The 27,827-nt window shown below is 47.2% G+C and overlaps 1 protein-coding gene across 2 annotated transcripts in view; it reads left to right on the top strand.

Annotated features, from left to right (window-relative positions):
* The window catches only part of RAB36 (RAB36, member RAS oncogene family), an 80,465-nt gene that overhangs the window by 11,975 nt on the left and 40,663 nt on the right, over positions 1-27,827 (top strand). The window contains exons 5-7 of one of the 2 annotated variants that reach the window (XM_088477884.1): positions 5,744-5,808; positions 6,270-6,321; positions 6,435-6,516. In XM_088477884.1, the coding sequence (XP_088334010.1) occupies positions 5,744-5,808; positions 6,270-6,321; positions 6,435-6,516 (199 nt within the window). Of the gene's footprint in view, positions 1-5,713; positions 5,809-6,269; positions 6,322-6,434; positions 6,517-27,827 lie in introns of both variants that reach the window. The other variant, XM_088477883.1, reaches the window with a different exon arrangement.

Genomic DNA, 27,827 nt, shown 5'->3' with positions numbered 1-27,827 from the left:
AGGTAGGAATACAGTCGAGAAATCAATCTCTTACCACTAGTCGCTTGCAGCACAGCCCTAACTGGATCAGGAGTAAGTTGCGGAGGGCCAGAGGAAAACTGGACGGATAAGGCATGTCGAAGCTGTAAGTAGCGGAAAAACATAGAATTCGGGACCCCAAATTCAGTCCTAACAGTGTCGAAAGTTTTTAAGACCCCATCACTATATAACTGTCCAAGGGAGAAAACCCCCCTCCTGGACCACAAAGAGCTACAATCTAATAGGGCCAGCTCTCCAAGAGCTGAAGAATACCATAAAGATAAATCAGGATCAATACCTTCTGCCCCCACTAAAGCACGGGCCTGTTTCCACAGTTTATGAGCCTGTGTGACCAATGGAGCTCCTCCCGTAGGGCACCTGTCATCAAGTAATAATTGCAATGGGGAACATCTTCTAGAAACAGCATGTACCAATAAAGTAGGCAAATCCTGGCTCTCTTCACCCAAAACCCACCCCTGTAGATGAACCAATTGTGAGGCCAAATAATAAAGGCGGAAATTCGGCAATGCTAGGCCACCCAACGCTCTAGGTCTACATAGGGTCTTAAGTTTTATTCGAGGACCTTTTTCTGCCCAAACTAAAGAGGAGATATAACTATCTATCAGTCTAAATATACGAGGAGAGATATAAACAGGGGCCTGCTGAAAAACATATAAAAATTTGGGGAGAACAATAATTTTTACCAAATTCACCCGACCTGTAACAGTCAAGGGAAGTTTATTCCAGACGTGCAGCTTGGATTTCAAGAAGTCAATTTGTGGCTGGACATTAAGTGGGACAAAGTCCGACATAGATAAATTACCCAAATTCCCAAATATTTAAACCTGGATGTCCATTCCAAGGGAGTATTCACAGCACCAACAGGAGTGGAAGGACCATGAACAGGAAGAATGCAAGATTTGTCCCAATTAATGTGTAGTCCAGAAAACCGTCCAAAAGAATCTACCACGGAGAGAAGGGTGATCAAAGACTCCGATGCATCAGACAAGAATAACAGCATGTCATCCGCATAGAGAGCCACCTTGTCAACCCTTTGCTGTATCTGAATCCCCCGTATTGTGGGGTGACTTCTGATAAGACATGCCAAAGGCTCGATGGCCAGGGCAAAGAGAGTCGGGGAAAGAGGACAGCCCTGTCTAGTACCTCTAGAGAGGCGAAAAGAAGGAGAAACATACCCTTTAATACAAATCCGCCCTAAAGGGGAAGAGTATAGTAATTTAACACAAGCTATAAATCTAGGTCCCATCCCAAAACGAAACAGGATCTCCCAAAGATAGTGCCAATCTACAGAATCAAAGGCCCTGGCGGCATCCAAGGACACCACCACTGCCCCATCATCCACAGAGTCCGCCAGCTGCAAATTTGAATATAATCTCCTAAGATTTTGTGAGGTAGACTTCCCTGGCATAAAACCAGTCTGGTCAGGATGCACCACCTCACTAATTACCTTACTAAGCCTAAGTGGAAGCATTTTAGCCAATATTTTAATATCCGTAGAAAGGAGGGAGATCGGGCGATAAGAGCCAGGATCAAGGGGATCTTTGCCAGTTTTAGGGATCATAACAATAATGGCCTCTGACATAGAACAGGGAAGAGCACCTAGGTCACACAGTTCATTAAAAAGGTCAAGAAGCCTGGGAAAAAAGAAAAGGGCATGTTTCTTATAAATCTCAATGGGAATTCCATCCACCCCTGGGGCCTTACCTCCCGGAAATGAAAAAACAGCAACCCCAACTTCCTCTATAGTAAATGGGGAGTCAAGAAATGCTCTGCTGTCATAGGAAATGGATGGGAGGGATATGTGTCCCAAATATTCAAATAATTCATCTAAAGTATAGTGGGCCTGGGAACAATAAAGACTAGCAAAATACTCATAAAACTCGTAATAGCAGGTGTAGAGAAGTGCAAATTACCTAAGGAGTCCCGAATTTGAGCTACGACTGTGGTGGGTCGGACCTCTCTAGAAAGATACACCAGGAAAGCCCCAGATTTATCCGAATCTGAATAATAACTATGCCTAACAAATAGCAGACGTCTTCTGGATTTATCTAAGAGGAAATCAGATAAAAGTTTAGCGGCCCCCATATATGAGGATCTAGCAGTAATAGAACCCGAGGACAGATATCTCTGTTCCAACAAAGTACAACGATTTTCCAGCTCGGTCTCCTTTTTCTTATGAAAAGTTTTAATATTTATCACCCTACCAATTAAAGAACCACGCAAGACGGCCTTAAAGGCATCCCACAAAATGTCAAAAGAAACAGAACCAGCGTTCTCAGCGAAAAAATTAGCCCATTGGGATTCCAATTCCGAGCCCGCACCCATTAATGTAAGCCAGAAAGGATTAAATTTCCAAAAAGAGTGACCTCGTGGAGCAGCAACATCAGTAGTCAGTATTAAATGTGTATGATCCGACACACCACGGGACCGGTACTCCACCTCTACAACCTGTGGGACCAGCCTCCCGGATATCAGAGCAAGATCAATCCTAGAAAAGGAATGATGAGAGGCTGAAAAGCAAGAGTACCGAGCCAAGCGAGGATGCCGAACCCGCCAAATATCCACCAACCCAAGCTCATCTACTAAATTGGCAAAAGAATGAGGGGAGGGACCAGACACACTCGAACTTTCACGCCACCTATCCAGGGCAGGGTGTAGCACATTATTAAAATCCCTGATACAGATAACCGGTGTATCAGGGGATAAAGAAATAAACTCAGCAGACTTTTTCAGGACCTCACTATTATAAGGAGGGGGAATATAAACCGCAAGAATATGAAGTGGGGAGGACTGAATAAATGCCCATATGAAGACATATCTACCCAAGGGGTCAATTCTAACTTCATCCAGCACAAAACTTAGGGATCTACAAACAAGGACTGACACACCTCTGGAATACGAGGAGTGTGTGGAGTGATAAGCCCAGCCTTTCCAAGGTTTACGCAAAGCCAAGACTTTCCCACCCACTAAATGTGTTTCCATCAAACAAATAATATCAGCCTGAGCCTTTTTCATCTGAGTCAATACTAAGGAGCTCTTGACCCGGTCATTGAGACCCCGGACATTCCAGGAGAGAATTTGAAGAGGGGAGCCTAAACTAGTAGACATCATGGGGTTAGCCACACACCAGAGGGAAGATACAGACAACTGAGACATCACAGCCGGGGGCAACCAGCGAGACATGGCAGCACTACATAGTAAAGAATACAGTAGAAGCTGAAAATATAATAAATAAAAGCATAATAGTTTAGAATATGACATTGCAATGGCGTAAAATAAAAACATAAAATAAATTCCCATATAATAACCCTGAAGAAAAAACCCGCAACCCACCCTGTATATCCACCCCAACCAGATATACCTAAATCCCTAACCTACCGACTACTAACCCCGAAACAAAATGCCCAATAAACCCCTTATTTTATTTAGTTATAATAAAGAGTAAGAGAGGGGGGGGGAGCAATTCTTACCTCAGCCGTAAGGTGGAGTATCGGCCAGGCCCAGAAAAGAGTTGCCCTCCCCGGCACCCAGCACCTAAGATTACAGTATAAAACGGGTACCACAACAACATTACCACTTGGAGAGCAACTAAAATCTAATAATCATCAGACTATCTAAAGAACAAACACAGCTCACGAAATAACAAGTCCAGGTCAGTCCGGAGGAGCATCTTCACCACGGCCCCTAAGATCGAGCCACGACGAAGCTTCACATGGGGAATCAAAGAAATGAGATCGTCCATCAGCCACCACACGTAGACGGGCAGGAAACAACATAGCGTAGGAGAGGCCCAGATCACGTAGGCGACGTTTAATCTGTATAAATTGGGACCTAGACTTCTGGACACCCATAGAAAAATCCGGGAACACTGCCACCCGATTTCCATTATATTCCAAAGGACCACGTAGACGAGCCAAACGAAGGATCGAATCTCTGTCCTTGAAATGCAGGATCTTGGCAATTAATGTGCGAGGGGGGGCGCCAGGAGGCAGAGCCCTACCAGGAATACGGTGCGGTCTTTCTACTGCAAAGTGGGCAGTGAAATCATCCCGGCCAAAGGTGTCTACCAACCATTTTTCCAGAAACGACTGGTTGAGAACCCTCCGACTTCTCGGGTAGAACAACAAAATGGATGTTATTTCTGCGAAGTCGGCCCTCTATATCAGAGATTTTGGTATGACAGGCCACCATCTGGGACTCCAAGGTTGTAAGCCGTCCCGCCACCGAAGCAGTGATATCCTCTAATGTGGAGATACGAGTCTCAGCCTCACCAACACATTCTCGCATCGTCTGCATATCATGATGGATAAGGGAAAGCTCCACATGAACTTCAGAAATCTTGCCAGACAGCGTCTTCTCTGAAGAGGTGATTGCCTGCATTAAATTATGCATAGTGATCTCATGCTCCGAAGGAGAATCCTCAGGAGCAGGCGGAGAGGAGGGCTGAGAGTGAGACGGAATCCCTGAAGAGCTGGGTCCCTTAGCCCCGCCAGTTCCAGAACAGGAGAACCTCTCCAGCCGCGCAGCAACTGACTGCTGGGAGTTTTTTCCCATTATTACTGGATCACAGGGACAGATGCAGGGAACAGCAGGCAATGGAGAGCAGTGCAGGGTGGTAGCCAGCAGCTGGGTTCAGGAGGAGGAGGACCTGTATTTTCCAAGTGTCCCCGGAGATCCAGGGAGAGGATCAGCCACCCCCCTAGCCTCCCAGGACACTAACCAGCAGTGTGCTGCACCCAGCACTGAAGACAGGGGCCACAAGTCAGCCTGATCCGGATCCAAGATGGCGGCCGCGATCAGGAATCGCTGGTCCGCAGCGGCAAGCAGGATACTGTGCAGGCAGTGAGAGAGGGTCCCTCACCTCCCCAGCCCCCTAGGGCACCCACCGGACAGGAGAGGAGACGAGCGCCGGAGCCAGGAGCAGCCTCAGACACCAGGGGCCGAATCCAAAATGGCGCCTGCGTCGAAGAGACGCTGCAGGGAGAGATCTTCAGCTCCCACAGCACAGCAGCCAGCGCACCCAGACTGACCCTAGGACTCCTGGAGCAGGTAGTGGTGAGGTTTGAGAGAAATAGTCAGTGCCAGGGACCGGGTACATGGATCAGGATAGTGTGTAGGATATTAGGGCCTAGGAGCTACGTTATTAGCTTCCTAGTTCCAACCCATCCAGGCCACGCCCCCCCTAGACGATATTTTTAACAATTTGTCTGATTCTGGCGCATTGGAACGATAAATCGTTCAAATAATCAAGTGTGTACGCACTATGTGTTCTCCCGCTGCGTCGTTCGTCGCATCTTCAGATCTTTTGTATATGCAGGAAGATCAGTCAATCTCGTTAACGATTCCCCGCAAATCGTGCAGTGTGTACGTTCTACCAAACGACCAGGTGATATGGTTACATTATATAGTTAACGATCTAACCACCAAACGATGCAAGATATATCGTTTGGACGTTTGTTAGATTGCGCAGTGTGTATGCACTAGATCGTTTGTTTGGCAGTTCAAGGAAATATTTGACGACATTGCATCATTTGCAAGTCGTCTAGTGTGTACCTAGCTTTAGATAGTGGAAGGGTTAGGATCCCTCAAGAGCACAAAGTAGTGATGTCACACTGATGCAGGAATATTGTGTTACAAAATGCTCTTCTGAATGAAACAATGTTCATACTTTCAGTAATACTGCATTATATCCCTTTCATAAAAGATGGGACACTGCTGGACAAGAGAAATTTAAATGCATTGCGTCTGCATACTATAGAGGAGCACAAGGTGAGTTGATGCTACGTTAGAAATATCGGAATCATCCAAATATTTAAAATTTTGAACAAAACCTGAACAACCCATGTAGCACCAATAGCCGTTTATGTAGTGTTTGCCTATTGACCCCTTCACATTAGAGGCTTGGTCATCCTATGCAGAGTGAAAGTATGAAAGTGATTAATAAATTGACTCTTCTAAAAACATATGGAGCAAACATAATTCAATATATCATATTATATTATAGTATATAACCATTTATTATTATTAGGGGTAGTGCCCACAAACCACTCACTTTCATACTGTAGTTTCCACTTACTCCTTCGTCCTTCTAGGTAAAAGGATCCGAGTGTTTTTAGGCTTCTAGATATACATATATCCCTTTCCACTAGGAGCGCCATACCTAAAAAACCCATATACACCACTTTTTATTCTATGCAGAATGTTTATTTATTATTTCCCTCATCTTGTAGTGATTATTACCGTGTTTGATCTGGGTGACATCCATACCCTGGAGCACACAAAGTAAGTATCAGGTTTGTGTGCACCCAAACTGTAACTAGTATATAAACATGGGTTTTGTTTCCATAGGTGATATCTGCCTGCCAGTATTCACATAGTGATCTCTCATGTTCTAGGCAATGGCTTCAAGATGCTCTCAGTGAGAATGAACCAGACACTTGTACTGTATTTCTTGTTGGAACAAAAAAAGACACATTGGTAGGTAAATAAATGTCTGTGTAAGTCATTTTGGGAATGTTCTGCATGTTTGTGATTTAATTTTGTCTTAATTTGCACCATGTATCTACTTATGCACATGAAAATGTAGGGTTTGCAGGCATGCCTAACAATTGGCTCAAATAACGGCAAATAAGGACTAGACATAGGCAATGCCAGATTTACTCTTATCATCTGGTGGCAAGAAGAATAGCACATATTCAAATAATCAATAGAATTTGACTGGGCCAGCTTAGAGCTGTACACTTTGTTTGCAAGAGTGGAACAGCGCTTCTAGGGTGCAGACAGACTGGAAACTTTCTTGCAATATGTGCAAGCTCAGTATTTAATTGGCTGTCTGTGCGGAATCGTTATGAAATACCGATAATTGAATAGCCGGCGGTTCTCATACCGATGCCGGAAGCCCGAAGGTTCAACATTCCGACTGGGGCTGGTAAGTAGGCTAACCCTCCCCTGTCCCCCCCTCCATCTCTATCCCTCCCTTGGTGGGTGCCTAAACCTAACCCCCGCTACCCGCACCCTCAACCTAACCTTCTCAGGGGGGGTGCCTAACCCTACCTTCCCCCTGGTGGTGCCTAACCCTAACCCCCCCTCCTCATAGCCTAAACCTAACACTCCCAGGGGGTGCCTAATCCTAATTTACCCCTGGGGTGCCTAAACCTAACCCCCGCTACCCGCACCCTCAACCTAACCTTCCCAGGGGGGGTGCCTAACTCTACCCTCCCCCTGGTGGTGCCTAACCCTAACCCCCCCTCCTCGTAGCCTAAACCTAACACTCCCGGGGGGTGCCTAATCCTAATTTACCCCTGGGGTGCCTAAACCAAACAACCATGCGGCTAACGGTAACCTGTCCCCGCTTACCTTAGTTCGGGATGCCAGCTGTCAGGATTTCGGCGTGGGGCTAAAGACAGGCATTGGGATTTCGAAGCCTGTCTTTAGTCCCGGGTCGGGATGCCACTGTCAGCTGCCGGTAATTTCACCGCATCCCGTCTGTACATGCCAATACTCGGCTGGCAAATAGAAGTGAAATCAATGTGAATGAAAGATTAAGGGGAGAATTCAATTAGCCGTGTTAATTTACCACGTGAAAAAAAAGGTTTGTGGAAGTGTAGATGGTGCGCCGATGGTTAGAGTTCAATGATAAGAATCGCAGCATCTTGCGAAAGCTGTTTTACGCGAATGTGATCAAACCTATCTATTCCCTTGTACACCCTGAGAAAGATGCTCATTTATGTTTGGAAACACATCAGTTTTTCTGCATACAATACACATTTCAGTATGGCACATGTACACCAAAAATGCCTACGCATACATCCTTATATAACTTTTTGCTCATCGCTATTTGTGTCCCCTTATGACTGTGGGTAAGCATAGGCTGAGTATAGTAAGGGCAACACAGTAATACATGGATGCATCAGCAGATACGAATGTTAGGAGGCCTATATCCAGGGCCGTAGAGAGCTGGCCCAGGCCTAATCGCAGAGGTGTGTCCACGCCCCCTTAGAAAAAAAATGAATAACCCCTATTTGCAGCACTGCGAATAGTGGCGCTGAGTGCTGGATAAGGGGACGCTGTGAGCCCCTCAGCCTGGCGCAAATCCCAGGGGGGGCGCAATCAGTGTGACCGCTCCCCCACATAGGCAGATATGACGAGACTTCTGCTGCAGCATTCTCCCTGGTCCCCTACTGCAGCCCAGCACGCTGCTGACAAGTAAGAGGGAGGGGGGGAGGGCAGGGCCGGCCTGAGCCTAATTTTTTTGGTAAGCGGATATAAATTTTGGCGCCCCTTCTGAAATATTCCCGATTTTTCCGCGACAGAAAAGGGCTATTTAATTGCGCAGCGGGGAATTTTTTACTGTAATTAGTGACGGGGGAAACCCTGCATCTAATTGAATAACCCCCATAGGCTAAAAAAAAACACATTAGCCCCAACGTGAAAATAATTATGCTTTTATGCTTTACAAAAAAAAAACACATAGGCCCCACATGAATATGTACGAAGTCCTTATACAGCAGGACCACCCTGGGTGCTAAGTTACAATTATACCCAAAGATACATATTCAGGGATAGGGTGACAGCACTGGGTGACAGGGAGAGGGTGACAGCACTGGGTGACAACAGGGAGAGGGTGACAGCACTGGGTGACAGGGAAAGAGTGACAGCAGTGGATGATGACATGGAGAGGGTGATAGCACTGGGTGACATTAAGACGGTGACAGCAGGGAGAGAGTGACAGCAGTTGGTAACAGGGAGGGGGTGACATCAGTAACGCCCTAATACATTATGCCACACACATGTAATGCCCTGTATAATGTATTATGCCACACACATGTAATGCCCTTTATAATGTATTATGCCACACACATGTAATGCCCTTTATAATGTATTATGCCACACACATGTAATGCCCTAATACATTATGCCACACATGCAATGCCCTTTATATTGCATTATTCCACATACATGTAATGCCTCCCCCAGTGTCGGAACTAGAGTGGTGGGCCCATGTGCAAGAACATGTTCCCCCCTCCAGTCCCGTGTGTGTATCCTGATGAAGGGAATGTAACCCCGAAACATTGAAAATAAAAAACGTTTGTTCATGGAGGTAGAAGCCTCTGGAGTGACGCCTATTTACCCCCAAAAAATAAAAATAAATTATATATATATATATATATATATATATATATAAACTGAAGTATATGCCAGCCTTTAAATAAAGTAAAAATACGCTATGACTTACCACACTGTCTCTCAGGCTGTAGTTCTTGTCTTCCGTCTTTTGTGCAAGGTCTTCTTGATGACAGTGCCCCAGCCTCCTTCATCTTCTGCCCATCACCTTCCACTGCCCCAGCCTCCTTCATCTGCTTCTGCCCTTTCACCTTCCTCTGCTTCCAGCCCATCACCTCCTACCCCCATCACCTCTTCCTCTACCTCTCTCATTATCCTCTGCTTCCTGCCCCCATCACCTTCCTCTGCCTCTAGCCTCCTTCATTATCCTTTGCCCCCTTCACCTGCCTTTGTGACCTGTCACCTTCTGCCCCCCAGTCCTCATTATGTTCCTCTGGCCCAGCCTCCATCTTCTTCTGCCCCCTTCACCTTCCTGTACATCCAGACTCCCGCAGCCCTGTCACCACTTCACACCGCCGGGGCCCACCCGCTCCTATCGCTACTCCCTCCAGCGGCGCGTGACGTCATCACGCGCGCCGCGTCCAAACCAAAAATTTATTGAGCACAGGGGACGGCCCGCTGGCTGCCGCCGGCGGGTATGTTCAACAAAGTCTGTTTTGGACGCGGCGAGCGTCGCTGGAGGGAGTAGCGATAGGAGCGGGCGGGCCTCGGCGGGCTTCCTAGTTGAGTAAAGGTCCGGGAGCTGGGATTCCTGGAGCCGGGACTGCAGTCTTCCCCCTGAAAGTGGCGCAGCGGCATTGTGATGCCGGCTGCGCCCTTACAGTTTGGCACTGTATGCAGCTGCGTACTTGGCGTAATGGGAAGGCCGGCCCTGGGGGAGGGGCATCATCGGACCCGGGCCCCCCCAAAAAGCCAGGGCAATAAGTGCCCACCTGCACACTCTCCCTTCCCCTCTCGGTACCCCTGCCTATATCTGGTCACAACCATCCTCATGATTATCAGAAATATCTGCTTCTAAATGGCTATTTGCATATTGACCTATTCTTGCTGAAATCGTTAGCATTATGGCTATGTCATATGAAGTAACATTTCGGACTACTGCAGAAAATTAAATTGTTAAAAAAGAATACAGTATATGTTTGTATATAATTTAATTTCTATTTCTTCAGGGTCCATAGGGGGTCCACAGGGTTGACCTTGGGGTATAGGTTGGGAACCAAATCCGGGCACCACGGAGTTAAAGCTTTTAGCTCCCAGGATGCACTGGGTCCACTCTCCCTATAACCCCGCCCCCAAGCCAAAGGCACCTCAGTTTAAGTTGGTGCCCGGCCGGAGTTGGGTCACCATTATCGCAGGGGGTTGATTAGCAGCCCCTAAGCTTTATCTTATGAGTTAAAGGTTTTTTAATTTACTTTTAGACTCTTCAGAGCGGCAGCGCGGGCTGTCAATAGGACGTCCAAGCTGCCGCGCCTCCACCCCACCGGCACCGAGACGCCAGTACAGATCTGGGGATCTCGGCGGGATCACAGAGTCTGTACTAGCCGGACTCTGCCGGATTGACGGGGACAGGTAAAGTCGTGGGTCACCGCTTGCGGTGATCCGCGCATTTATGCAGTCCAATGCCTCCGGGGACAGACCTGAGGCGCTGGCAGTGGCGGCGGGCCCCCCCATACCCCGCGTGTCCACTAGACCACCAGGAACTTCAAGATCGGCAGCGGGAGCCGGCGTCCCGGGGGTTAATAGCCGGCCAGGGGAGGCAGCCTTCCCTGTTGTAGCGGCTCCTCAGCTCAGCGCGCCTTTCCAGTAGCAAGGTCTGGCGTCCCTGAGCTGCTTCCTCCGCGGGCCACGCTTCCTCTGAGGTCTCCAGGCAGTCATTTTATTTCTATGGTGCAGCACTGAACTCCTAGGACAGCAGATGGTCCAGTCCCCCTGCGTACCTCACCATTGGGTGAGTGAACACAGTGCTATAGCCTTCCCAGACACTGAAACTGGGCAGTTGAATTTGGCGACATTTGCAGTATATTATATGTAATGTTTATGTATATTATTTCTGCATTGTATGTGACTTAAGCTAGTGCTGACTGTCTGTGCTTTATTCTCTCACCTGTCAATGTATATCTATCCCTTTTCTTTACAATCTGCCCTAATACAGGTGTACTTAGGGTGGTTCTGAGGCCCTCATTCAGAGGCGGTCGGAGGATGCAAGCGGTCGCTCAGAAACTGTCGTAGACCGTACGGCCGCCTCTGAATAAAGCCCTGAGACCTCACATATATATACTTGTCCATATTTGTGAGGTTTGTCACATACTGTTGCGTGCTGCACGTTGCCATATTTTAGGTGGAACTGTGTGTTGCATACGCTGATAATGGGGGCCTCATTCAGAGGCGGTCGGAGGATGCAAGCAGTCGCTCAGAAACTGGGCGGCCACTTGCATCCTGACCACCCGCCTCTGTTGCGGTCGTTAGACTGTGGGTTAACACCCACAGCTCTAACGACCGCTCCGGTGATGGTTGCGATGGTCAGGGACCATCGCGACCATCGGGGCTTACGACGAGGGTCTCCCTTGTCGTAAGCCCCGGAGAGCTTCTGGCTCTGTCTGAGCCGGAAGCTCTCCACTGACATCACTAGTGATGTCAGTGGGGCCTCCCCCAAACGGTAGGCGTTCCCATGGGAACGCCTCCGTTTGGGCTGCCATCCCCCCGGCCCGCCTTCCAAATGGGGCGAGCTGTCAATCAACATCGACAGCTCGCCCCCTTTGGATCGAGACCCTGTCGGTCGTAGCGGGTCTCACGCATGCGCACGACGGCGACGTCGCGCGCATGCTCTGTGGGGGGCCATCGACCCGGTCCGAGCGCATCGGCGCTAACAACCGGGTCTGAATGACCCCCTGGGTCCCTGCAGCTAATCGTAGCGCCAGTCAGGACCAGTATAGCGCTGCTTAATATGTCTGCGAAGGTGGTTAGTCAGATAGGTCTGACCAGGAGATAGAGCACGATTTTGCACCCATTGTTGCTATCCTGCAAGTCATGGACTGCAGGTTTTAGTACGGAGGATTTGCCTCAGAAAGGGTTATGTATGCGGCGCCATCAGGTGCCGGGCCCCTTAAACGACCCCCTTGGGCGGTTTGTTTCTCAGGATCCTGGCCATGGCCTGGCGGCCCCCATTGTTGTGACTCACTTGGGGTTACTTCAACATACTGCCCTTTCATCTCAGGGTATCTCGCAGTTTCTTGTGGTTTACTCCTGTGACGCAGACTATCGCTCCCTACCGGGGTTTTTCACAGTACATGCAATTCCCTCAGGTTCCACAACAGTCTGTCATTCCCTTTGCAGGGATTACCACGACAGCCACCCTGGGTGGATGTTGTTTCTACGAAACATGAAATGGTGTAATAAAGATGTGGAATTGCTCCACTCTCGGGTATCCAGACCCTCCTTCAAGGTGTTTTCTAAATTCTACCTTCCTTTATCCCCCCTAGGGGCTCCTTGGGATTTGGCAGTGGTTCTTAGTGTCTTCCTGTGGCTTCCATTTGAACCACAAGTTTTACGTGGTTTATGGCTTACACTCTCTTTCTTATGGGGTTTGCATCTGCCAGGAGAGTGTCCCGGAATTGGGAGCGTTCTCATGTGGCTCCCTTTCTGGATATTTCACCAAGACAGGGTTGTGAGTTCGCACTTGCCCTGTGTTTCTTCCTAAAGTGTTTTTTTTTTTAAAGTTCCATATTATTCAGGAACTTATTGTACCGACATTACAGTCTCCAGTCCACTCGGCTGGGGTGACCTCATTGAATGTGGTCCAGCCTCTCCGGATTTTCGTGGTCTGTTCAAGTTCCTTCAGGAAATCAGACTCCTTATTTGTAGTCTATGGATTTCACAGGAAAGGAGGGCGGCCAATAAACAGACATTGGCTTCGTATGTCTATCTCAGGGGCCTACACATAGGAAGGCCTTTCTGTTTCTGTTGATGCTTATTCTACTCGGGCTGTGGGCCCCTCGTGGTTGGCTCGCTGTGGCGCCTCGGTTGTTCTGCCTTGCAAGGTGGCCACGTGGTCTTCTGTCCACACCTTTCTAAGGATCTATGCATTGGATTCCTTTGCCTTCAGGATGCTTTCTTTGGGCGACGGATTCTCCTCTCATCACATGAGCGTCCCCACCCTTATAAGGACTGCTTTGGGACATCCCCAAGGTCAATCCTGTGGACCCCCTATGGACCCTGAAGAAGAAAATGAGAGATATGGTAGAACTTACCCTTGTTATCTCTCTTTCTTCGAAGTCCATAGGGTTCACAGGGCATCCGCCCTGACGCACCTGGCTTCATATGGGCTGTGTTACTGGTCACCGGTTTTCTGTCTCCTTCTATGTGAATATGGTTCTTGAGTGTTCCAGTCTTCTCTCTCTTTCTTTCCTTCTCCGGCCTTTGGCTACTTACAAACTGAGGTGCCTCTAGCTTGGGGGCGGGGTTATAGGGAGAGTGGACCCAGTGCACCCTGGGAGCTAAAAGCTTTAACTGCGTGGTGCCCGGATTTTTTTCCCAACCTATACCCCAAGGTCAACCCTGTGGACCCTATGGACTTCGAAGAAAGAGAGATAACAAGGGTAAGTTCTTACCATATCTCTAATTTTTGTTTTTATTTAATTAAATTAATGATGAAAATGCAACATTGGCATTTATTAATAACTGTCGTAGCATTGTTCTCTATTTTGTATGTGGAACTTAATTATATTCTTATATTATGAGGGTAATTGTGACTTTTGCATATGCTGCTAACTGTGTCTACACTATTTCTATTCTATTGTGTAGTGTAAATATAGGCTCTGATTCAGAGCCGGACGCTCTGACAGAGCGCTCGCTCTGAATCAGGGCCGTCCTTCCTGATTTTAGAGCGGCCTCCTGGCCACTCGCATAGCTGTGGGTAACCACCCACAGCTATAGCGAGCGGCCAAAAAGATGGTCGCGATGGTCAAGACCATCGGGCTTGCGACGAGACCCTTGTGGTAGGGTCTCGTCTGCCGCAAGCCCTGGAGTGCTTTTGGCTCTATCAGAGCCAAAAGCTCTCCCACTGACATCACTTGTGATGTCAGTGGGGCTGGCCCCAGACGGTACGCGTTCCCATGGGAACGCCTTCGTCTGGCACGCCCGCCAAAGGGGGCGTGCTGTCACTCACCATCGACAGCACGCCCCCTTTGTAGCGAGACCCATAGCGACGGCTTGCCCGTCGCTATCCGGGTCTTGCGCATGCGCACGATGAAGCCAGGTCCGTCGTGCGCATGCGCACTGGCCCGACATCGACCCGCTTGCGAGCGCTCAGCGCTCGCGAGCAAGTCTGAATCAGGCCCATAGACACTTAGGAGTTATGTACTAACAATTTTGGAACTATAACAGGGGATAACTGCTGTCTGCTGTCCCTGCGAGTTATATCCCCGGCATTTAGTAGAAGTCTTTCATGCGCACAGTGTCAGCCTTTCGCTCCTGGATCCTCCATAGGCTTAAAGCAGTGATGATGGTGTAAATTACCAGGGCCAAACTCTGAAAAGCTTTGCTTTTTGGAGTTTGGGACACAGGGGTCAGATCATTGGGCCTAATTCAGAGCCGGACGCAATTAGCACTCGCTCGTCCAGAAAGTAGGGGTGTCTATTCAAATGAACCGTTCGCTCTTTGCGGTCTGTTCACGCCTCTATGTCTGAACGAGCGAACAAAACTTGCGGTCGTTTTTTGTAAAAATACGCCCCCTGGCCGCTCGCATCCTACATCATGTCCGCTATTTATTAGATTAATCGAGTACATCGACCAGCGTATGAACTGCTCGCTATTCTTGTGGTTGGTTTTCGCTACCACAATCTTGCGAGCAGTTCTGGCTATAAAATAACCCAGTGACGTGGTCAATGACGCTGCTGTTTTAATTATGCACACCCATAAAACGCCCGTTTTGACCTTTAAGCACGCCTGCGTTCGGATCTCCACTCCCCGTTTTCAAGCACCTTCCCCCGTTACCACCCACATACGCCTCTTTCTGTCACTCAAATTATCAGGCATTCGCTATTTTGCGAGCACATGAATTTCGACCGCACTGACTGGTTCGCGCATGCGTATAACGGTCCGTACGCATGCGCAGTTGGGCAAACATCGCTCGGAGCGAACGAGAAGCCGCTTACGAGCGGCTCTGAATCAGGCCCATAGTCCCCATTGATAATAATGGGGACTGTGATCTGCAGTGCTAAATAGCACTCTGCCAGAGATTTCTGTGAGATTTCCTGCACTGTGCCATTAGTACTTGGCTACAATACATACAATTATGCAGAAACTGAGGTTTCTACATAATTTTATGTAAAAAAACCCAGCTTGATAGATAGGCCCCTTAGTCCTGGCGCAGATGTTACCGTTCTCAGCTGGAATGCATCGGACTAAACATTTACACATAAATGTGCTCTTTTTCAAAAATTATTTTGCACACATTTTTCACCCAACAAGAAACCTCTGGTCGTCAGTGCCTGTAAAGAAACTTGCTCTAATATTGCCTATTTGGATGCATATAAACTTTAAACATATGTATACATGTTGGACTTGAAACTTAAACTCTTTGCAATCATTGATAAGTTTAACATATATACTTTTAATTCATTTCCTTTTTCTCCATATTCTAGTGTAGCCTGTAAGTTGCATATAAAGGTGTTCAGTGGCAATCTGTCCCTTTTAATTATTAATCTATATTAGAGTCATTAAATGCTTGTTGCTAGGGGCTCTTGTTCTGCTTAGCAGCTACCTTAGCCAAGGTAAACTGTTCCCATGGGTGGTAACTATGTTTATACTGGGAAGTATTCATTTCAGGGTTTAAAGTGTCATTCACACATAAACAAATAACACAATACAAATATTCAGTGTTATTGTAGTGCTGCCCAGACCAATATAGATTCTATTAAAGTAGAATTGTATATATAAAAAGTACAGATAATTATAATTGTAGATTTTATGTCTAAGCTCCTGTAATATCTGTATAAATTGTGAGTTCTTATGCTGTGACTTCAGTTTTCATTAGGAACACAAGTTTTATAAGAAACTAGCGGATGTACCTGGTTTCACCTGGGTAGATCTTAGATATTTACTGTTTCCATTTCCAATTCACCACTCCAATAACACATTAAACCTTCACCTCTATAGTAATGCATCACTGCTATAGTAAGACATTAGCCTCCCTGTGTACTAACACATTCCTCTCTGTCACCTCTGTAGTAACACATTTCCCTGCCTCACCCATGTTGTAACACATTCGACATCCCCCTCACCTGTGTAGAAATACAATCTCTCTCTCTCACCTGTAGTAACACATTACCCTCTGTCACACCTGTAGTAACTTATTTATCTCCCTTACCTCTGGAGTAAAGGCCCCCATACATCAGCAATTGATTGCAGCAATCGTGCAATTTGCAATCGATTGTGTAAAAAGGACCCTGAGAGTGTGACTGCGCATGTGACCCCCCTAAACCTCATCTGTACCCCTCCGCACCCCTCTGCTTGCACTTACCTCTGTGATTGGTGATCCGATGAGCCCCTGTGTGACTGGTCAGCTGATTGCCGGCTCCTACTCTGCGACTCCAGTCATCTGATGTGTGCTGTAACCAGAGATGCCAGTTTACTGCACACATCAGATGACCGGGGTCACAGAGCAGGAGCCTGGCAATCAGCTGACTGGAGTCACAGAGGAGCTCACCGGATCACCGATCTCCATTCCCTGGGTGCAGGTAAGTGGTTTTTTTTTCACTTTATTTTTTACAGTGAACAGCCTGTGGTCTATTTAGACACACAAGCCTGTCAGAGCAAAGCTGGAGCAGGTGAAATGGGGGAAATCCCTAAAAACGCCATTTCCAGGTGTCGTTATTATCACAAGGCTTTCCCCGTTATTTTTTCACAATTAGATTGTGAAAAAATAACAGTATGGGAAATATGATCTGTGGTCATTGGGTGAAAGCAAAGATCCAATGTATGTGGTTTTACCTGATTCCTGCACCATGAGTGATGTAAACTGGATACATAAAGGTCAGTATTGTAGTTTGACCTGCACAACAGGCTCATTTTTTTTGATTGAACATATGTGAGTGCGCCAACTTTTAAAGATTGGGCCATTTGTGCCACATTAAAGGGTAGATCTTCTAGAAAGACTAGTAGGGTATCAAGTATGTTGCACTGCTGGTGGGGCAGAGTTAAAATGTGCACAGAGATTTTGTTTTGGGAAGGAGCGTGTCTCAGCTGAAAACTAAATGGGAGTGTACTGTAAAAGTAAAGCTGTCCAGCATTTGTAGTCTATACATAAAAGTAGTCCATATTTATCCTGCATGCATACAAATAAAAAAAAAACAATAAGCAGATTCATACCCAGGAACCCACTTACATTCAGGGCCGCCAAGAGCCGCACTGGGCCCGGATGATACGGGGCGTGGCCTAATCGCGGAAGGCGTGGCCATGCCCCTTAGGGGAAAAAAACACAGAAAAAAAAAATTAGCAGCACGCAAAGCGGCGCTGCACGCTGGGAGGGGAGCGCTGTGAGCCCCTCAGCCCAGCACACAGTCAATGGGAGGCGCGATCAGCATGATCGCTCCCCCCATAGGCATAGGAGACTGCTCCAGCTGCTGCGAGCAGTCTCCCACTGCAGCCCAGCACACAGCAGCTGGGCTGCTGTGATGTGGAAGGGAGGGGGAGCAGTGCTGGGCCCCCCCGGCAAGCCCGGGCAATTTTCCTTCTAATCCTATCAGATGTGAATAATATCTTGCTTATCCCCATGTGTCTCTCCAGTCTCATGCCCCCTGTGTCTCTCCATCCTCATGCCTCCCAATGTAAGTCCAGCCTCATGCTTCCCAGTATAGCTCCAACTCATCCCCCTGTATCTCTCCAGCCTCATGCCCCCTGAGTCTCTCCCTGTGTTTTTCCAACTCATGCCCCCCTTGTGTCTCCCCTGCTTATGCTCCCTGTGTCTCTCCAGCCTTATGCCCTGTGTCTCTTCAAACTAATTCCATCTGTCTCTCCAGCTTCATGCTCTCATGTACCGCCACAGCCTCATTCCCCCCATATCTCCCCAGCTCATGCCATATGTCTCTCCAGCCTCATGTCCCTGTGTCTCTCCAGCTCATGCCCCCACCTGAAGTCTCTCCAGCTCATTCCCTCTCGCCCCTGTGTCTCTCCAGCTCATGCCCTCAGGTGCCTCTCCAGTCATGCACCACTGCATGGTGTCTCTCCAGCTCATTCCCCCTGTATCTTTCTACAATTATCCCCCCTGTGTTGATCCCCCAGCATCTCCTCTTCACTGTTCCTCTTCCCTTCTTTTTGCACACCTGGACTTTGCAATTCTGTTCCACTTTTCCCAGCAAAAATTTCAAGGGAGGGAATGGGTGGGCAAGCTTAGGTGTGTGTGTGGAGAATCAGCTGTGGAAACACCCACAGATACGCCTGTCAAGCCCAGGACTACTCGAATACAGCCTGCGTTAAACCTGCAGGCTTTCTATTCACACCTTCCTGAGGAGATTAGGGTTAGGCACCCCCCGGGAGGGTTAAGGTTAGGCCACGGGAAGGGGGGGTTTGGGATTAGGCACCCCCCCGGAGGGTTAGTTTTAGGGTGCAGGAAGTGGGGATTAGGTTTAGGCACCACATGGGGGGAGGTTAGGGTTAGGCACCACAGGGGGGAGGTTAGGGTTAGGCACCACGGGGGAGGTTAGGGTTAGGCACCACTAAGGGAGGGTTAGAGGGGGGGAGAGGTGGAGGGTACTTACCATCTTCATCCATCGGGATGACGCTGTCGGATATGAACCGTATATAATATCATACCCAACCCATGCAGAACAGTTCTGAAAATGTTTATAGTGATTTCATACAAGATACAACACCTCACAAACTCACTCAGCATAAATGTTTGCTGTATTTTGTCTTCAGCAATTTCTAGAATGTCTTATGGACAGTTTGTGATGTACTGTTGAATTACACAGTGTTAATCTTTGAGGATGGCTCTACTGAAGTTCAAGAAAGATACCTCAAAATATAGACCACTTCATAAAATGAATGAAATTCACAATATCTCCATGTGGTACATTTAAGCAACTATATGTTATGCATACAACATTTCTTCATGCAGATGGCGCTGTTGCTGTTTTTAAAGAGCTGAAGCAAGCATACATAACATAGTTAAACATAACAAAGGATTCTATCTCAGAGTGTAATTTTCACTTGGCTACTGTACATAATGGGACACATATAAATCTACAAATGATTTCATTCATAGAACTGGAAGTGCAAATTATCTAAGACACCTGCGGCAGAAGAGCTATAATGCCAAAAGAGAGTGCAAATTGTTCTTAAAATGCTAAAGTGATAATGGTCCCCACATTTATGAAGAAAAAGAAAATTAGTCATATCCAAGTGAGCAAGTAGACCACAGACATGCAGACCAAATTGCTGGGTTTTTCGTGCATTGGCTCAAACAAGGATCATGATTCAATCAAGGGATCGAGGACATGCAGTACTTAAATTTCAATGGACTGCAAACAGGCTCTGACGAAGGTGATCAACTAACATGATCAGATTTTGATCATTCAAAATTATTCTTAAACCACACAAGGTGCCAGTTCTTCCCAGTGTGATTAAAAGGCAGACAGAAAATTCTCCTAGGTTACCCAAAACTCTTTTTTTCGTCTTGATTTCTACCTAATAGAACTGCAATATTTGTGCAGAAGCAGAAGTTTGCACCACATTTGCCTACTCTCCCACAATGTCTGGGAGACTGCTGAATTAGCGGGAGACCTCCCTGACTCCAGATAAAGCAGACAATATTCCCAGAGCGCTCCCACCTGCTGCAAATTGGGCAGGTACGTGACGTATGTCCCAAATGCTAGGAAGGAATGGTGTGGTCAGGGTTGTAACTAGTTATGGATGCCAGTACTCATTATGCCAAACTGCCCCCAGTTCATATAATGCCACATTACAGTGTCCCCTGATCACAATAAGCTACACTATAGTTCCTCTTCTTTATATTTTGCCAAATTACAGTGCCCTCCATTTCTAATTATACCACATTACTATTATAACATCCACTACACACACCTTTCACTGAAAATGGGATGTCACTCCTTGTTTTCATATATAACATTTAGGTGAAAATAAGCATACTTTACATTGTGACATATCAGCAGATACAGTTGATAACTGATGGTTATATACAAAATGTTGACCTTTCTATCAAAGCTGAGTGACGTCACAAAGGCTTTTTATTATGTAACGAGTCACATGCTCAGTATACTGAGGTAAAAAAATCACTTGTATGCATTTTGCCATTGCTATCTATAATGTAAAAAAATATATCTATCTATCTGTCTGTCTGTCTCTCTGTCTGTCTGTCTGTCTATCTATCATCTGTCATGGATTTCTAATCTATCTATCATTTAAAATAAGCTTACATTGCAAGGTCAGTAGAAGCAATAACAGATGCAGTTGATAACTGCAGTTCTATAGCCACATGATCAGACTACTAAGGTTGCATTTCACCATTTCTATGGTTATTTTCTTACATAAAATTTACAGTAGGTTAAAATAAGCATACATTACATTGTGACATGTTATATCAGCAGATACATGATTTGATAACTGTCAGTTGGCTACAAAATGGTGACCTTTTCACCAAAGCTGAGTGACTACACAAATGCTGTTTATGATGTAACAAGTCACATGGTCAGTATACTAAGGTGAAAAATCACCTCCTGCATGCATTTTGCCATCTATCATGCATTTATAATGTATTTATCATTTAGGTTAAAATAAGCTTACATTACAAGCAGGGCCGGATTAAGGTCTGTGGGGGCCCCTGGGCAACAAATGTGTGGGAGCACCTATCAATTAAAATTGTGATATATATATATATATATATATATATATATATATATATATACATACATACATACATACATATACACATATATGTGTATATATATATATGCGTGTGTGTTTTTAAATACATATACACATATATGTGTATATATATATATATATATATGTATTGTGACACAGTTAGGTTAGGGGGTCCCTCTCCTGGGTAGAGGACTCCTTCCTTACACACACACACACAGCAGCAGGGAAGCAGCACACCAGTCTGGATGCAAGTACAAGCTGGTCGGCGCCAGTCTTTATTGTACAATGTCAGAAACATAAAGAAAACATAAATATAAATCCTAGCCCTGTCGGGGCACTAACTTCACAGGTAGTTCCCTCACTACCAGAACCTGGCAGGGCCTAATGCCCTCGCCAGCAACAAAAGCACAGCACAACACTCACGGTTAGGTTTCCAAGTGTCTCTGAGCAAACTCCCTGCCTGCTCTCCCAGGTGAGACAATCAGCCCTCAACACACTAGGCTTATATTGGCCACTCTCAGGTGGAAAACTAACAAGCCTGATACCAGGCTGCGAGAACCAAAACCTGGAGTGGCCGTGGGTGGAGCCCTCCCTCTCCTCTCACCCACAACCCCCAGGTCCCAAACCGGCTTTTCAAAAAGCCGAAACTCAAGCCTGCTACACTGCAGACTTTCTCCTGGGGGTTTAAAACACAAAAGACAGGAATCTGGGACAAATGTACCTGCCACAGACCACTTTACCAGTGATCCTATCACAATATATACAATGGAAGCCCCCAAACAATGAACCCGTGACAACGCGTCAGCATTGGCCAGCTGGCTTCCTGGCCTGTGTTCCACTGAAAATGTAAAAGTTTGTAACGCCAAGAACCATCTTGTAATTCTCGCATTACTGTCCTTATTTTCAGACATCCACTTCAGAGGGGCATGGTCAGTGATCAATTTGAACTTTCTTCCGACCAAGTAGTACCTGAGAGCCTCTAACGCCCACTTTATGGCCAACGCCTCCTTCTCCACTGTGGCATAGTTTCTCTCATGTACATTCAACTTTCTGCTAAGATAGAAAATAGGGTGTTCCTCACCCTCCTTGTTCTGGGACAGGACCGCTCCTATACCTACTTCTGATGCATCGGTTTGTACTATGAATTCCCTTTCAAAATTAGGAGTCATCAGGACTGGTTGGGAACACAACGCTACTTTCAACTCCTGAAAAGCTTTCTCTGCCTCAGGACTCCATTCTACCATGACTTTTTGTTTGCCTTTGGTCAGGTCAGTCAGTGGGACTGCCATGGTGGCAAAGTTGGGTATAAACCTCCTGTAGTACCCCGTAATTCCCAAGAAGGCTCTCACCTGCTTCTTATTCAGAGGCCGTGGCCAGTTTTGAATGGCATCAACTTTATTGAGCTGAGGCTTTATCAGGCCTCTGCCAATGGTGTATCCCAGATATTTTACTTCCTCCATGCCTAGACAACACTTTTTTGGGTTGGCTGTCAAACCTGCCTTATAGATGGAGTCCAACACTGCTTGCACCCTGGGTAAGTGAGACTGCCAATCAGGACTATGAACGACCACGTCATCCAGATAAGTAGCCGCATACCGTCTATGGGGCCTTAGAATCCTGTCCATCATTCTTTGGAAGGTAGCAGGTGCCCCATGTAGCCCGAAGGGCAACATCTTGTACTGAAACAAGCCCTCTGGCGCTGAAAAAGCTGTCTTTTGTTTGGCGCTCTTGGTTAACGGTACTTGCCAATACCCTTTGGTTAGGTCAAGAGTGGTTAAATACCTTGCTGTCCCTAGTCTCTCAATCAGTTCATCCACTCTTGGCGTCGGGTAGGCATCGAATTTTGAAACACTGTTCAACTTTCGGAAGTCATTGCAGAAACGCACACTCCCGTCGAGCTTTGGAATCAACACAATGGGACTTGACCATTCACTATGTGATTCTTCAATAACCCCTAACTCTAGCATATTTTTAATTTCTTTCGACACCGATTCTCTTTGTGCTTCTGGTAACCTATAGGGCTTTAGATTAACTTTAACCCCTGGGTCAGTGATGATGTCATGTTTAATGACCGAGGTTTTTTCAGGTACATCAGAGAACAGCACCCTATTTCTAATCAGAAACTCCTTGACCTCTTGTTGTTGAATTGCCGACAGGGTTTTTGCCACTGTCACTTCGGGAACTAAGGGCCCTGGACTTACTGGAGGGTCTCGGACGGCCGACAGTACCGTTCTATCTTTCCAGGGCTTTACCAGATTTATATGGTATATCTGTTCTGGCTTTCTTTTCCCCGGCTGGTAAACTTTGTAATTGACCTGCCCCACTCTTTCTAAGATTTCAAAGGGCCCTTGCCATTTAGCCAAAAGTTTATTTTCCACAGTGGAAACCAGTACTAACACTCTGTCCCCAGGAGCAAAGCTGCGTAACCGAGCATTGCGGTTGTATACCCTCTGCTGTGCCTGTTGAGCCTGTTCCAGGTGCTCTCTCACTATCGGCACTACCGCAGCAATTCTCTCCTGCATTTGAGAAACATACTCAATCACCGTTTTGTAAGGACTAGACTGCCCCTCCCATGTCTCTTTGGCAGTGTCTAGTAACCCCCTTGGGTGTCTCCCATACAACAAGTCGAAGGGTGAAAACCCGGTGGAGGACTGGGGAACTTCTCTTATGGCCAACAATAAATACGGCAATAAGTAGTCCCAATCCCTACCATCCTTGTCGACCACTTTCCTAAGCATGTGTTTTAACGTCTTGTTAAACCTCTCGACCAGCACATCAGTTTGGGGGTGATAAACCGAAGTTCTTAACTGTTCGATTTTGAACAGGCGGCATAACTCTTTCATGACTTTGGACATAAACGGTGTACCCTGGTCAGTTAGTATCTCCTTAGGTATACCCAGCCTGCTAAAGACATGAACTAGCTCTCTGGCAATGGTCTTGGTTGAAGTATTGCGCAACGGGATCGCTTCCGGGTACCTGGTAGCGTAATCCATTATGACCAGAATATACTGGTGTCCCCTGGCAGACTTCATTAAGGGTCCAACCAAATCCATCGCTATTCTTTCAAACGGCACCTCTATGATAGGCAATGGAACTAGTGGACCCTTAAAATGTGGCCTGGGAGCATGATACTGACACTCAGGGCAGGATGCGCAAAAGTCAGATACCTCTTTATGAAGCCCGGGCCAGAAAAACCTCTGCATTATTCGCTCAGTGGTTTTCTCTACCCCTAGATGGCCTGCCGTTATATGACCATGGGCCAGATCCAACACTGTTCTTCTGTAGGCTTTGGGAACTATTAGTTGTTCCACAACATCTTCCCCCTTCTTAGTCACCTGATATAACAAATCCTGACACATTGCCATGTGGGGATAGGACAAAGGACTATCAGGGTCTACGGGTTTACCATCAACTACTTTTACATTCTCCCTGGCTTTTACCAAAGTAGGGTCATTCAACTGCTCGACGGCAAAGACCTCTCTTCTGACCTCTAAATCAGGCAGACGATCACCTGGCCCAACAACACTTCCCACCTCAATGGGAGGCACATCAGTTGGCGGGCCACCGTCACGTTCCACATTCTCTAGTTCGCCAACCATAGTAGAAAAAGGGAATAACTCTGACTCAGAAGAAACTCCCTCCACTACATCGACAACCTTCTCAAATGGATCGGGGTTGTTCACCTCTGGAACAAAACGGCTTTCCCACAACTTCCAGAAGTGAGCAAAGTCTCTCCCCAATATTGCATCGTACACCAGACCATGCACCAAACCCACAGAAACTATAGCAGAGCCACATGGTGTCCCGATGTTCACCTCGGCCGTAACATAATATCGAGTATCCCCATGTATGCAGGTCACACCAACAGTTTTCCCTGTATGCCTCAAGGGGTTCACCAGCTCAGCTTTTATAAGTGTCACCAAGCTACCAGAGTCTAACAGTGCCTCTACTCGGTTGCCATCTACAGTGAGTACACACATGTGCTTATCAGTCTCAGCCTGCCGGTCAGCCGTACAGGCTATCTGTGCAAAGAAAGACCCCCTGCGATAGACATGAGCAGTATCACATTGCATAGGTTCAGTTGTAAGTGCACAATTAGCGGCAATATGGCCGAAGCCACCACATCGGAAACACTGACTCATATTAATGTCTAGTCGTTTACGGGGCAAGAACCTTCCCGGCCTGGCAGGCCTGTCTCCAGGTTCTACACCCTCAGTCTTAGGTACATTCCACCGCCCAGCACCCTTCTCCCCTGGAACAGTCTTACCAGTGTCTCTGGGAGTTCGCCGGTGCGCCATCGGGGCTCGGTGGGGCATACTCATCAGCTCCTCAGCCGCCACGTACCTCTTTACCAGCTCGACCAACTGGTCCGCGGACTTAGGGTCTACATGGCTCACCCACTTGCGCAGAGTCACAGGTAATGATCGCAGGTACCGGTCCATCACGACCCTTTCCACGATCTGTGGTCCCGTCAGTGTCTCGGGCTGTAGCCATTTTGAGGACAGATGGCCGAGGTCATGCATCTGTGAATGTGGAGGCTTGTCCTTATGGAACTCCCAGCGGTGGACCCGTTGGGCACGAACAAAGGTGGTGACTCCCAAGCGAGTTAGGATCTCCTGTTTTAGTTTTTTATAGTCCTTGGCATCAGCCAGGCATAAGTCGAAATATGCTTTTTGTGGCTCCCCAGACAAAAAAGGTGCCACCAGACCTGGTGGTGGGAGGACCAGTATTAACATCTCTGGGCCGGGCGACCAGGTGCTGTACCACCTCTCTTATGGCCTGGCTGTTTTCCGCTAAGGCCTGGCGGGTTTCCTCAATGGCGACCTGTTGTTGCCTGGCGGATTCCTGCTGAAGTTTGTTAGTCTCCTGCTGAGCCCTGGTAGCTTCCTGCTGAGCCCTGGTAGATTCCTGCTGAGCTGCTGTAGCTTGGAGCAAGGCCTTAATAATGTCCTCCATTTTGTCCTGGGGTGTAGGTTGGAAGCTGAACCTTGCCTCTCTGAGCATTGGCTGACGCCTCCTCTATGGGACTCCAAGGACACAGTGTTATTTCCACACTCACAAATTGGGTGTCTGTCCCTTTAATTTTTAAATGGAAAGTTTTCCTCTTGCTGCAACTTTAGTGTGTGTGGTTGCCTGCATTCTCCCCCATATTGAGATACAGTTAGGTTAGGGGGTCCCTCTCCTGGGTAGAGGACTCCTTCCTTACACACACACACACAGCAGCAGGGAAGCAGCACACCAGTCTGGATGCAAGTACAAGCTGGTCGGCGCCAGTCTTTATTGTACAATGTCAGAAACATAAAGAAAACATAAATATAAATCCTAGCCCTGTCGGGGCACTAACTTCACAGGTAGTTCCCTCACTACCAGAACCTGGCAGGGCCTAATGCCCTCGCCAGCAACAAAAGCACAGCACAACACTCATGGTTAGGTTTCCAAGTGTCTCTGAGCAAACTCCCTGCCTGCTCTCCCAGGTGAGACAATCAGCCCTCAACACACTAGGCTTATATTGGCCACTCTCAGGTGGAAAACTAACAAGCCTGATACCAGGCTGCGAGAACCAAAACCTGGAGTGGCCGTGGGTGGAGCCCTCCCTCTCCTCTCACCCACAACCCCCAGGTCCCAAACCGGCTTTTCAAAAAGCCGAAACTCAAGCCTGCTACACTGCAGACTTTCTCCTGGGGGTTTAAAACACAAAAGACAGGAATCTGGGACAAATGTACCTGCCACAGACCACTTTACCAGTGATCCTATCACAATATATATATGCCTGTGTGTGATATATATATATATATATATATATATATATATATATAACACACACAGGCATATATATCTATATATATATATATTTATTAACACACACAGGAGAGGGTAGAGATGTAAACTGCAAGAGGGTGGAGGTGGGGACAGAGAGTACATAAGTGTAGGCTAAACACAGGACATGCTACTAGAAACAGAAATAGATATACATTAGTACAGGATGATTGCAGGGTAACAGGCTAGGCTATCAGAGACAGTATGGGGTGCTGAGAGATGGCTGGAGGTGTGAGTTTTTCAAGGAGTCAGATTAAATATAAGGCTGAAAAAATCTCCGTAAAAATGTAAACACCACCCCCCCCCCCTAAGTCTCTTGTCCCCTCTCCCTCCCATCATAGTACCTGTAACAAATCACTATTTCAACATGCAGGCCAGAGTGACGTCACCAGCACCGACTTCCGCAGTGAAATCCTGTCCTTAACAGCGCTGCCGGAGGAATCCCAACTAGCTGCATCAGTCTGGGCTCTCTCCGGCCCGGGCTGTACAGCTGTCAGCAGTCCAGCCAAGGCCGCCCGGCTGCACTGCTGCTAGTTCAACTTCCTCCTATTGTGGTATTGGCTGCTGCGAGTACGGCTCTGTCCTCCTTACAGGTGGGATCATGTGACCTCACGTCACGGCATGCCCGCTTAGTGAGCAGCCCTGAATGTCAGTAGGCAGAGCTGCTTCCTAACAAGGCTGCAGTGTTATAGATTTAAAAGAAAAGAAAAAAAAAGCGGTTGATCTGGGGGATGTGGCTGGGGGCCAGTGACAGTGTGTGGGGGCCCTCTATGTGTGGGGGCCCCAGGACGAACCGCCCCTGTCGCCCTCCCTATAATCCGGCCGTGATTACAAGGTCTGTAGATATATTAACAGATACAGGGCATGATTCCGAGATTTATGCTAACCCGATGGTTAGCGTACATTTCCGATGGTTTAGGGTCTGCGCATGTGCAGGACCCGTTCTGTGCATGTGCAGAACGGGTCCT

Source organism: Taudactylus pleione, unplaced genomic scaffold, assembly GCF_031769625.1.
Source record: "Taudactylus pleione unplaced genomic scaffold, aTauple2 ptg000205l, whole genome shotgun sequence".
NCBI classification, from domain to species: Eukaryota; Metazoa; Chordata; class Amphibia; order Anura; family Myobatrachidae; genus Taudactylus; species Taudactylus pleione.
Note: the sequence above shows the minus strand (reverse complement) of the source record. Positions and strands in the feature narration are given on the sequence as shown.